Source organism: Pinus tabuliformis, chromosome X, assembly GCF_031772625.1.
Source record: "Pinus tabuliformis cultivar Carrire ecotype Pingquan chromosome X, CPIR1, whole genome shotgun sequence".
In the NCBI taxonomy this organism is placed as follows: Eukaryota; Viridiplantae; Streptophyta; class Pinopsida; order Pinales; family Pinaceae; genus Pinus; species Pinus tabuliformis.
This window is the reverse complement of record NC_142308.1, coordinates 419630416-419643770: the sequence shown is the minus strand read 5'-3', so window position 1 is coordinate 419643770 and position 13355 is coordinate 419630416. Positions and strand designations below refer to the sequence as shown.

General features: G+C 35.5%; 1 protein-coding gene across 1 annotated transcript; it reads left to right on the top strand.

Annotated features, from left to right (window-relative positions):
- Positions 1–296: 296 nt before the first annotated feature.
- On the top strand, positions 297–3334 carry LOC149140350 (alcohol dehydrogenase-like). The gene is made up of 10 exons (XM_089450645.1): positions 297–597; positions 756–892; positions 1049–1095; positions 1242–1567; positions 1778–1860; positions 1973–2048; positions 2156–2217; positions 2401–2496; positions 2599–2760; positions 2933–3334. Exons 1-10 carry the CDS (start codon positions 477–479, stop codon positions 3050–3052), a joined length of 1230 nt encoding a protein of 409 aa, XP_089306771.1. The 5' UTR covers positions 297–476; the 3' UTR covers positions 3053–3334.
- The last annotated feature ends 10021 nt before the right edge of the window (positions 3335–13355 follow it).

Below are 13355 nucleotides of genomic sequence, written 5' to 3'. Positions count from 1 at the left end.
GCCAAACCTGTATATCTGAACCCAGGCGGTGAGACGGGCTGCCCCTGTATATCTGAACCCACGGTTTCTGCCCACAAACAACGGTTTTGAACCCGAGTAGGACCCCATAATGGTCAACTAACAACCGCGGTTCAGCCAAACCTGGTGCGCTGAAACCATCAAATGTTAAAAAGGAGACTTTTAATTTTAACGTCGCAGCTCCCGCTCCCGCGCTCTTGGACAATCTGTAAAGTAACTCGAACTTCTAACCTATCACAGGGAACCATTGGCGCCAGTATTAAGGTAGTTAGGGTGGTTTCTACGTAATCCATGCTCTCAACAATTCAAATTCATGTGCGGAATGAGATGGAAGCCCCATGGTCAATTAAATAAATGAATATCACAGCTGGATGCCCACTAATACCAAAGTCTTCACCGCAATCGATTGTCGGTGTTTCAAAGGGAAGTAGGAATATAAATTCAGGAAGCCTATGTGAATGCAACACCAATGCGAAAGTTTGTTTGTTCACCATCATACTACGATTGCAAAAGAAAATACCATCTGCGCAGAAAGGAAAATGGCGAGCTCTACTGCAGGCCAGGTTATCAAATGCAAAGGTAATTAGTTCAGTGCAAGGAATCATACCCACATTCTATTTATTTCATGTATATCATTTCAGGGAAAATTTGATTTTCAGGGTTAAGCTGGATTTACGCAGACTGTATGTGTGTTTCTTGAAATCTGATATATTTTGATATTTGTACTTTTGTTGCAGCTGCTGTTGCATGGGCAGCAGGGGAACCTCTGAAGATTGAAGAAGTGGAGGTGGCTCCCCCACAGGCAATGGAAGTCAGAATCAAAATTCATTATACTGCCTTGTGTCATACAGACCTTTATTTCTGGGAAGCAAAGGTATGCTATGAATAATTATCATTAGAACTAAACTTATTAAACATAGAAAAGAATTAAAGTTGGACACTGTATAACACACTGACATCTCTTTATACCATTAAATTACTTTAAATATTTATTATAAAAATTTCTTGACTGTTACTGCTTTGGTTGCAGGGCCAAACTCCTCTCTTTCCCCGCATCTTGGGACATGAAGCAGCTGGGTATACACTCTGTTCTTGTCCATAAATCGATAATTCAAAAAAGTTAATTAGGCATACTAGCAGGCACATAGAATTTCAAAAAGGGCAAAAGGGACAGTAATTTTCTTGTGATTTATTGCTCACTAATCATAAGTTGGTTGACACAGTGTTGTTGAGAGTGTTGGAGAAGGGGTGACCGACCTCAAGGAGGGTGACACTGTGCTTCCCGTATTTACTGGAGAATGTGGAGAATGCAGACACTGCAAGTCAGAGGAGAGTAACATGTGTGATCTTTTAAGAATTAATACTGACAGAGGGGTTATGATAAGTGATGGGAAGTCGAGGTTTTCAATCAATGGGAAGCCCATTTACCACTTCGTTGGTACATCGACTTTCAGCGAGTATACAGTTACGCATGTTGGCTCCCTTGCCAAAATTAATCCAGAGGCTCCTCTGGACAAAGTCTGTATTCTGAGTTGTGGGGTCTCAACAGGTAAATTATTTTCTGGGGTTTTCGAAACTTAATTCGCTGATGATTGTGAAAGATCACAATGATATAATCGAATTAGTTTACATTGTTTATTGATTTATAAAGTGGGTCATTGAATTCTTAGAGTTCTGCTTGCTGGACTGTTAATAAAATCACCATGATCGTTTCCTTGATTGGAATTCCTATTCAAAATTCATTTTATTGTGGATGCAGGGATGGGGGCGACTTTGAATGTAGCCAAACCCAAGAAGGGTTCGTCAGTAGCAATATTTGGCCTTGGGGGTGTTGGGCTTGCCGTAAGTAAAATTCAGCTTCATTTCTGAATTTTTCTTTTTATGGGATCAATATGATGAGTTTACTGTTTAATTTTCTGTTAGACATCTGACCTGGGCTTAACTACGCACGCAGGCCGCTGAAGGGGCAAGAATTGCAGGAGCTTCTCGAATAATTGGAATCGATTTAAACAGTGACAGATTTGAAAAAGGTTGTAAATTGCCCATTTCCATCATTTGTTAATCACTGTATGTATGTTGACTCAAGAATCTCCTTTCTATTTCGTTGTTTGAATCGTTTTTGTAATCTGTCTTTCAGCAAAGCTCTTTGGTGTAACGGAATTTATAAACCCACTGGACTACAAGAAGCCTATTCAAGAGGTTGGTTGAGCTGCTTACAACGATTTCAACTTCTCTTTTCCTTTCTCTCTTTCAAATTTATTGCTCTGTGTTGGTGCTCAATAGATGTGTAAAAGAAATTATGTTAAAGCTCAATTCAATTTTGTGTTGTATTGTATTCGGAGAATTGTTTTAAATTAAAACTAAACCCTGGGAGTTTATCAGGTTATTGCCGAGAAAACTGATGGAGGGGTGGACTACAGCATCGAGTGCACAGGGAATGTCAAGGCCATGATTCAAGCCTTCGAATCCTGCCATGACGTATTTACTCTGCCTTCCCTTCCCTTTCTTCTGAAATTGTAAATATACGCTCAGTTTTAGCGACTATGCATATGCTGATCAAATGAGTATGTGTTTGTTCAGGGTTGGGGTGTAGCCGTTTTAGTGGGTGTCCCTCATTCAGACGCAGTCTTTGCAACCAGCCCCGTGAATTTTCTGAACGAAAGGACATTGAAAGGAACTTTCTTTGGAAATTATAAGCCCCGTACCGATTTGCCAGGCCTTGTAGAATTGTATTTGGATAAGGTAGGACTTTCTTTCATTTGTTATTCTATGAAGATTCATTCATTTCCTTAGATTTTAGGATAGAAATGGCTCTCTCAGGCCATGCCTGCTGCTTTCCTTTCCTGTCAAACATCACTACTCTCTGATCTCCATGTAATTAATCTTTGAAGCTAACTTCTTTATTTTTCTGCAGAAGCTTGAATTGGAGAAATTTATCACACATGAAGTTTCATTTGCCGATATCAACAAGGCATTCGATTACATGATTAAAGGCGAGAGTCTGAGATGTGTGATAAACGTGATTGGCAATTAAACGTGCGGGAGGAAGTCAACAGTAATATCTTAAGTTTTCCTAAGTTTCTTACAGATTTTGTGGTGGATGGCATCTTTGAAGTTAAATTCCTTGACATATAGAGGTTCCCTGAATTCAATACATGAAAGGGTTTGGAGAAATACGTTAGAATTTTAGTATTGTAAAAATTGTTACAATTTTGAATTTTAAAAGTTTTGAACTTTGAACAAGCGTTATTGTTACGAAGAATCTACGTTGAAATTGTCTGATCTTGAATAATTAACATGGTTATAACGAATTAATCGGTGCAAATTTTGGAGATTGTTATAAAAAAATTATAGTGAAAGTCTGAATGGATGTGGAAATTTGAAAAGTGTCGTTAAGTCAAAGTTGGAAATTTGAAAAATGTTGTTAAGTCAAAGTTTGGAATTATGATTAACGCATATGGTTATGAAAAACCAAAATTGGCTTTGTGAAAATTTGGAAGTGTTTTTTATTTATAGGAAATCAAAGTCAAAATCTTTGTAATAATGTCTTCTCATGTCTAGCAGTTCCACATATAACATCAAAAATTTATTTACGAAGAAATTTAGTTCGGTGTCTTTCCCAAATGTGCTTTCTATTCTTTTGAATATGTGTGATTATCCTGATTGGCAATTAAATGATAGGGAGGAAGTCAATAGTAATATTTTAAGTTTTCTGAAGTTTCTTAATGATATTTGTGTTGGATAGTTATGATGGCAACTTGTAATTAAATTCTTTGAGATTAGAGTTTTTTTGCATTCAAGACATAAAAGGGTCTGGAGCAGTATGTTACAATTTTAGTACCGGGAAAATTGTTATAATTTTGAATTTTAAAATTTTGAAGAATATTTATCGTTAGAATCTATAATGGAATTTTGTGATCTTGAATAATTAATATGCTTATAACTTTTATAACGAATTGAATCCTTGAAAATTTAGAAATCTGTCATTAGTAAACAAAAATGAAGTCAAAGTTCGAATGGATTTGTGAAATTTTGAAAAGTCAAAGTTTGAAATGGATTTGTGAAATTTGAAAAAATGTTCTAATGAAAATAAAATTAAAAAAGTATTAATTTTTATAAGGAATTCAATCCTTGAAAATTTAGAAACCTGTGCTTAGTTAAAAAATGAAGTCAAAGTTGAAATGGATGTGCGAAAATTTCAACAGTCAAAGTTGAAATTTTTTAACTTCATTTAAAAAAACCTTTGATTCATCGTCTTTTCCACATGTGCTCCATGTTCTTTTGAATATGTTGGGTTGCAATATTTCAACACTCCGGACTTTTCAGACTCTCTAATTGTGTTTCACATTTCACTCTAGGATTAAATTCGGCAGCGTTCTCTGGATTCCGATCTTGAAATCACGTTTGTGGGTTTTTGAATTTAACGTTGGACTATTCAAATTTGCTCCCTTATGTAAAAAATATCTTCAGAATGGTTGGATGGGGTAGGTTTTCTTGGTCTTTGAAGTAGCATTCACCACTATAAAGCATACCATTGTTGGATGATTTTTTTTTTTAAATTACAACATTGTGTTGCCATATGACATTGGAACCCTGAAGTGGTCATTTATCACTGGATTTATGCACACTAGTTTTAGGTATTAAAAGCTAGGAGCTCAGATTGTTTTGGAAGAAAATATTATGGATAGAAGATATTGGGTGAATCGCTTAGTAAAAATCACTAAATTTATCTGTGACCACATGGAAACCTGTTGTTTATTTGAGCTTTATGTTTCAAGAAAAATAACACATTCAAATTTTTGGTAAATTTGGTGGAGACTATAAGCAAATGCAGTTGTCTGGATCAAAGTTGGGATGCTTCTTAAAATCAAAGATATAGTAGATTCTTCTGTAAATAAACTCTCAGTCCCATCTATGAATCCCTAAAAAAGTCTATTTTTGCGTGTACCTCTCATCAGCCGTTAGGGGAGGCAAAGGATAGGCGCAAGCTAAAAGCCTTGTAATGCATGCATAAACTTTATTAGATCCACAAATCATCTTTGCAAAAATTAAACTTCTCTCTCACCAAGTGGTTAATGCATTAATCACCACTTTCCCTACTTCACAGATCACATCTGCAATATCCCTTTTTACGCTGTTTCAAAGATATTACAATTATGTTATTGGTTCTTAACTGAAACTTGATTTATTGTTTTACCAGGGAATAGCAATTGATATGTTGCAATGATGTTTGTTAATCTTCTCAACGAAATCAATTCCTTGGTTGCATAAGTAGAGATACTCTACTTCAATAATTAGATGTTGGGCTTCTTAGTTGCTCATGAAATTATTCCTCTTGTTAATTTATAAAATTAATGTATTAAACCTCCGAAACCAAATCTTTTTTTTGATTGCGTTGCAGTGTGAGACACTCTACTGCAATAATTAAATGCTTGGTTGTTTAGTTGTTCAAGGTTTTCTTCCTCAAGTCAGTTTGAAACATTAATTCGACCTAGTTCTTTCATTATCCACCTCCATTGTTCGATCTCCATCACAAAATCCTACTGAATTTCATGTATATTTTCCAATCGAATGTAATGTCCATGTTTTAGGAAGTGCTACATGGGGTTGTGATCCTCACCATTTCAAGATGGAAAAAATCTAGGTCAAAGGTTTCACATTGTCTCTCAAAAAGAAAAACTTACCAAAATGCGGTGTGAAATGTTTCCCATTGGGGCACTCTACTTGAAAGTGTAAATGTAAGATGTGTCTCAACATATCCCTTGGATGAATTTTTGAGTTGTCGCATTGCCATACTCTAGAAACTTGGTGGGCTACCCTAAAGATATCTTAAAACTTTCTTTGTTGATTGCTAATGTTGTAAATTTGGACCTAAAGCAAATTGGATCGATCAATTTAAACAAAAGTGATGTGTAGTCTTCTACATACCATAATGTACATCTTGATGGCATTTGCATTTACAAATAACATTTTTTCATTGCTTGCAACTTGACCTACATCTTTGGACTCATGTCTTTAAATAGTTGACCATATAAATTTTAGTTATGATGTTGGATTTCAACTTCTAATATTGGCAAATGTTTGCAACAAAAAAAAACAATTGCATCATTTCTAGAATTTAGAAGTTATAACACATATACTTGAAGTAAGTATTTAATTCAATACGTGAATTCTCTCAAATACTTGTCCCTTCAAGTACCCATTAATCCTTTGGCAGCATGCTTTGGAAGACTGCTTTAAACCACACAAATCCTCCAATAACCTGCAAAACAAATGTTGTATTATGGATTTCATATGCTTTAGCCCAAAACATGTATGACTGGCACACCTAACCTGTGGCTTGAGTAACTGCGACCCAAGGGCATAAAGATGTCAAAATTCCTTGGGGATCACATCCAACTTGAGCCACACCAACCCTTAGCATGGCTGGATTTTTTCCCACAGAGTTTTGAACTGGTGACCTTCACATCACGGAGTACCTTAACAGAACACCTTGTCACCATCTGCTCTATGTTTGGTGGGCGCATTTACATAAAATGATACTCATGTATACCATTTAATTTAGTAAGGATGAGCACACCTTAATTGATGACATTTGCACCACCGGTGAATTTTTTTGGTAGCTGACTCCTTTAGCCTAAGCATATTGTTTTCCACAAAGTGTGCTACATACGAAATAATTGACCCATTCTACTTATAGTTTATCTTGATGAGCTCCTTTCATCCAATTGTTTTCTTTTAAGAAGCAATTCTACAAGTCCTAAAGTTAATTTTCTAAACAATGATTCAATTTTTTTATACATGGCATGGTAATGAACTCCAAAAAGATGCTTGACATTATAGAAAAATCATGGAATCATTGTGATGGTATTTGCAATCTATTTTATTTATTGGTTATTCACTATCAATATTATCCAGTTCCTTAGTGCTCAAAAGCCCTAGTTGTAACTCCTCTCCACCTTAGAGTATCCTCCTTATCTATAGGTTCCTCCACTTGAGGCTCATATGGGATTTGACTCCCCATACAACATTGATGGTTTCAAAAGAATTAACACCAATGCTATCACCCCTAAAGTCCAATATCTGCATTGGTTTCTTAATGGCACTCTCAATGTTACATCTCCCATTGTTTTAACCAGTGATGCATGTTCATCAAATACAATATCCCTACTTTTGACAAGCTTCTTGTTTATAAGATTTTAGACTCCATATACTTAAATAACCATCATATTTGACCATAAATCCACTTCATACTTTTTCACCCAATGCCTTTGCTTCCCATATCGTGCATGGACATAAACATGGTGGCCAAACACCTTCACACATAGATTGCTTGGCCTCCTCCCATTCCATGCCTCATAGGGATACATAGATGGTAGGTTTGCAATAGGAAACTCATCTTGAAGGCATACCACTATTGTGGCTACCTCAACACAAAATAGATTTGGAAAAACAATATTCCACAATACACATTGAGTATTCTCCATGAGATACCCTACCTATTCTTCTTCTTAACAACATATTCGATTATAAAGTATAAGGCATGGTATGTGCAAAAAATAGGGTGTATCCACACTGGTCAAATGCCTTAAGAAACCCATTCACACTAAGAACAAAGATCAATGCACTAATATTTACATGGCTAAAACCCTAAAAGAGGCAAACAAACCACAACCCTAACCAACAAAGTCACTTGAGGCAATATATTAATGTAAAAACAAAATTCTTATATGAACATGCCTCAACAATCAATCATCAACAAATGATCCTTCCTACTATTGATATAGAGATCATAGACCAATTGGGTATTAAATCCTGGGTCAAGTGCCATTAGTATCAAGGAGAGGTTATTAGATCAGTTTATTTTTCTAACATAACCATCCACTGCATTAGTTACTTACAAAAGAACACTAAACAAGTACACTTTACTTAAGGACACAATGTTGAAATTAACTAACTTCTAAGTGTTTAAATATCCTAACTTCTAATATTCCTCCTCTGCTACAACAAAAAGATAATAACTTGAGAGTAAACCTTGTGCCTACATATTTAATGATAACCTAAAGTTGTGCAAGAAGTCATACATTTAATATACAATCCATTTTGGATGACAACAATTTCATGAAATGCTATGCAAATTCCATCCATCCCTATTCCAACATCCATAGTTTCTACTGCTAACTAAAAGTCTGGTAGGTGACAAAACTTACATGAAGTTGTTAAAGGGATGAAAATTAACCAATTTCTCTTAAATTCCAATATGGATATTGACGAATTCACAGTTTTTGGTGGGTCTTTTTGTTTCACTATGATGCCCTTGTCCACCAAAAATTAATGATACCAAATTTATGGTTCTCAAGTTTTAAGTAACTATTTTCTGCACTTCGTAAAAAACAAGTAGTTGTATTTTCTACATTTTGTAAAAATAGGTTTTCTACACTTTTATTAAAAATCTAGTGGTGAGCTGTATTACAATGTGGCAAATGGATTGTAGTTATCTCTATTCCTTGAGTGTAGCTCTTTTATGTGCTATACATCATATTTAGAAGGTTGTAATGAATAAAACTCTAGTATGTCAATCTAATCATCAAAGGACATTGCTTTGTTCATTTCCTCTAACACACATTATAATTCCCCTTCATTAAACTAATTTTCCATCTAGCTTTGTGACACTTTCTCTATGCTTTCACTTGGAGAATTGCATGCACCTTCATTTTTCACCAACTGAGCTGAAGAGTCATTAGAAATTCATTTATCTCTAGATATGTAAATAAATGAATAGTTGTCATCCTCATATATTTCAAAATTAAGCTGAGTACTTTCATTTCATAAATTGGGAAAATGTAGCATTCAACCTATTTCTTTTATTGGGAACTATCTGCATCTATATGCACCATAAGAGGCATGTTACGTAATCCTTTCGCCAAGGAGTATAGTGTTGGTAAACATTTATTAATGTCAGTGGGTAAATTGTATGATTTCTTGCTCATATAATTCAATTACATTCAAAATATGTCACGAGATCTTTCACCATATTCGAACATAATTCATGTTAATAATTTCAAGACATGATAATGCATGAAATCATATGATATCACACAAGATTTGGATCATGTACCACTAGAATCTTTATCCTTTGTGCATATTGGTGATTTCTTTGACATTTGAGTTGATCACTTCTTCATGACACCTTGGTTGGTCTTCTCAATATGTGATAGCTATTGAAGCATCTAGAATATGTTCCATGTGTTAGATTCTTTCTTTGCACCACCATGAGAATCATCAATGGTTATAAGTTTCTAAATTTCCTATAACAAGCAATTGTTAATACTATTTACTTTGACCATTTTTTAATGACATCAATGCTTGATCTTTCTAACATTTTACCAATGTTAGAGCATCCCCTTGATACTTTGAACACCTTCTAATCATCACATTTGATTCATGATTTTCACTACTAGGAAATTCATCAACTAGTTATAGGATTTTGAACATCCTATAATGTAACAACCTTGGGTTAAATTTTCATGTAATAAAGGATAATAAAGGAAAAATAAGACCAAGGTCACGGGACACATATTCCAATATGGGGAAAGCACTATAGTGGGCATCACTTTTGGTCTAATAATAGTTATGGAAATTGGCAAAGGCAAAGAGGCAATAATTGACATTTATTTATGAAAATAAAGGATAATAGGAGAAAAGGAAGGTGAAGGGACACAAATTTGCATGCTAAGGAAATTAGAGGAAAAATGAAGAAAAAGGAGACATCAATAATAAAAAGGCATTAAAGGGTCAGTTCAAAACTTTTATCAGTTCAGTTTGGCTCTATCCTTTCATTCTCTCTCATACACTCTTACACAATTAGAGCATTCTTGGATCATTTTGGCATTCTCTTGGATTTGGAGAAAGGAAAGCGAAGGAAAGCAAGGAGAAGGGTGGATCAACAACTTTAGCAAGAAGATCTTGCATGTAACAAGTTTCATGTGTGATTTCCCAGCTCAGGTGTGAATGCATGGTACATGCATTTGTTTATTTGGTTTATTTGTTGTCATTGGCACGAGTTTTTTCTGGTTTGACAGTGGTTCCTGGATAGCCATGAAATGATGGGATTCATTCTTAGTTGAGCTTAGGATAGTCAAAATGTTTTGGAACCAAGTGAGGTGGTCTTAGGAAAATTCCCAAGGGTTGGGGGTGGACATGGTATTCTATGGGAAGCCCTCGATAGGTGGGTGGAGACAAGAAAATTCCTCAAGGTATAAAGAATAAATTTTGAGGCATCCAAGCTTGGTTTGATTTTGTGATCTCGGGACCATTTTAGGTGAGATAAAGGTAGCTTGAGGATGGAGGTAGTTTAACCTTTAGATTCCCTGTTTGATTTTTTCTTGGTTTATCCCATGAGATCCCACATTCATGCTTGGCAGAAGGGTGACTGGCTGAAAGAAATATTTGGTTCATTCAAATGTATGGTCAAGTGGTATGTGGAAGTCTCTAACTTGTTTGGCTTTTGTATACGTTAATAAGAGTTATTTTCCTATTGTTATCTACAAGAACTTGTACTTGTTATTATGTTGATTTGATGGTTGATTTGTCATGTTTAATATTCTTGTTATATGTTGGTTATAAGCACGATTCTATGATGTGCTCTAGCTATGAATCTTGTTCATGATTTGATAAGTATTTGAATGGTTGATGAATGCATGGGCTAACAAGTGTTGTTGCAACTAATTGAGAGGGAATTAGACCTTCTTAGTGATTCTCAAATGAAGTTCATAGATTTAAGATCATATATGCATTCATGTCCTATAACTTATATGTTTAACATATGTTTGACAAAATGTTTATCATGTTCTAGGTAATCTAGGTCAAGTTTTGGCTTCAAGTTTGAATGTTTGGCATTATCGTCATGATAATTATGATTTAGGAAAGTTACAAGAAGTTATGGGTAGTGGTTTGGAGGCTAGCCTAAAAAATTGGCTCAAATCTTGGAATTGTTGGCACAAAACTAGAGGATTCAGGTCATAACCACATGGAAGAAGGCTTGTGCGTGGGGTTGGGGCCTCATAAGCACACTTTTTCCTTGTGTGTGTGGTTGGGGTGTTAGGTCAATGAAAAAGGATTCCAAGTTAGGATTTAATCACCTGGGGTGGTTGTTCAGCTCTCGAGGGACATTTAGTCCCTGTAGGATGTCAGTAAGGTTTCGGATTTTAGGCCCCACTTCCTTAATTGGAACTGTTGAAAAATCTAGGGTGAACAAAATTAAAGTGATTCTTCTTAACATGATAACAATTTGTGAAGTGTTTTTATACTTTATCTTAGCTTAATCTTCTTTGAATTATTATTGTGTGTGTGTTTACTTCATCAAACTGCTACCAAAAACAAAAGAGACAAGAACACAGGATGTTTGGCATTATGCCAAGGCCAAAACCTCTCCCTCTTGGAGAGGAAAACCCGCAAAAAATTATTATTATAGAGATTTCAATTGAAAAATACTATGACCATGACCCTTGACACATTCCACCTCTGCAAGACCAAGACATCAATCCTCTGTTCTATCACTGCTGAGATCATCCTCATTGCTACACCATTGAAGCCATCACTACAACATCACTGAGATCTTCATTACTGCTTCTTCATCACATCACTGAGATCTCTTAAATTCATTGAGATATTTACTATGACCTTGATTCTATGTCATCATTATTACAATCATAATGATGACTATTGCACCATGTCTCCATCTGCATTTGGATCATCATTGTACCCTTTGATAAGATCATCATCATGTTGAGTGTGTTTTATGATAAATATGTTGAGACTGATATTGCAATTATAGGATCATTGTGATCTCTCTTAAGTTGAGACAATGAGACTTGAGATTATGCAAAGACAATAAGGGTTTCGAGGTTCTTTCCATCACATACATACATTGATTGCTACAAGGTAGATCTATCGAGATTGCGATACTGAGATCCTTACCTTCGAGTTAGGCCGAGATTGTAATCATTACTGATTCTCATTATGATGAGAGTGTTACCCTCTTTCACTGTCATTACTGCTTCTTCTCATGATTCTGAGACTGATCATCTTTGTTACTGCGGCTCTTCGTTATGCCAAGACTATACCTCTATGGTACTATCCGAAAGAGTAGAGACATCTAAGATTAGCGAAGTCCTGAGACCATTTTTATGTCGAGACTGTCTTACTGTTCTTTCCATCCGATGTCCTTTCTGCTCCTTCTATCCCTCAAGATCTAGCCTACCTGTACCTTATACCCATCCGAGGTGCAATCAAGCCCTTTAACCAATTATCTTCTCATAATGCATATCTGCTCCTTTATACATGCAAAATTTCAGAGAGAGAAAACAAGTTTTGTACCTTGGATTTGCGAATACCCTAGATGGGTATTTATAGTGGTTTGTGCTCCAAAAATGAGACGACTTGAACTTTTGAACCGACATGTCTTTTATCCAAGCCGACATGTCGTTTAATTATGTATTTAATTCATTTTAGAGCCAACATGATATCCTTCTTATCGTTTTTCTTACAGTCTTCTTGTGCTTGCTAATGGAGGATTGATCTTGGTAGTGGAGGGTTTCTTTGACTTGAATACATTTTACATAGGCTCTTAAAGAGCTCCTTCATACATGACTTGACCCTTTGACTTTATTAATAAATCCTAAAGACATCAAGAAGAAGTCTTTTACCTAATGACACTTCTTGCTTATGAAACCCATGTAGCAAGGCATACAAAAATAATTTATTCTCTTTTATTACATCATTTACAAATATCATGTCATTATGAAGACTGAACCTAGTTACACTTTCTTCAACACTCCCTCTTAACTAGGGAGGTATTCATAATGGTACTCAGTCATTCTCAATATGAAGAATTTCCCATAAGAAGAAACAGATTTGCAATCCATTTGTTATAGCATCATTTCAACCAACATTGTTTCATATAGCAAGGCCTTGAATAACAACTCTATCTCTCACTTAGATCAAAGCACAAAATTTTGGCGAGACCAATGACTAATAAATGTGCATCATCATTGTCTCTCTTAGGGTCATACCCACTGGGTTGTTCTCCAAGTATTCCCTACTAGGACTATTCTCATCTTGGGTTCCCAACCCTCAAGAATATCAGTCCTCTTGCCCACTCTTGTCTTGGATGCCCTACCACATCCTTAAAGAGTGTCAGATGCTAGATGATTACACAATCCTCCATTATTTCTTCCAAACTGAAGACAAGAATGTCGTGTCTAACTATCCCTCTTAACCAGGGATGAGTTCCAAGTTTCTCTTCACTCAGAAACTTACTTGAGTTCCTTTACTCG

What these genes read in the sequence shown, in the direction of transcription:
- LOC149140350 (XM_089450645.1), top strand. Translation starts at nt 477, where the DNA reads ATGCAACACCAATGCGAAAGTTTGTTTGTTCACCATCATACTACGATT. An exon ending in CCAGGTTATCAAATGCAAAG is followed by an intron (nt 598 to 755) that starts GTAATTAGTTCA and finishes CTTTTGTTGCAG; the next exon opens with CTGCTGTTGCATGGGCAGCA. An exon ending in TTGGGACATGAAGCAGCTGG is followed by an intron (nt 1,096 to 1,241) that starts GTATACACTCTG and finishes TGGTTGACACAG; the next exon opens with TGTTGTTGAGAGTGTTGGAG.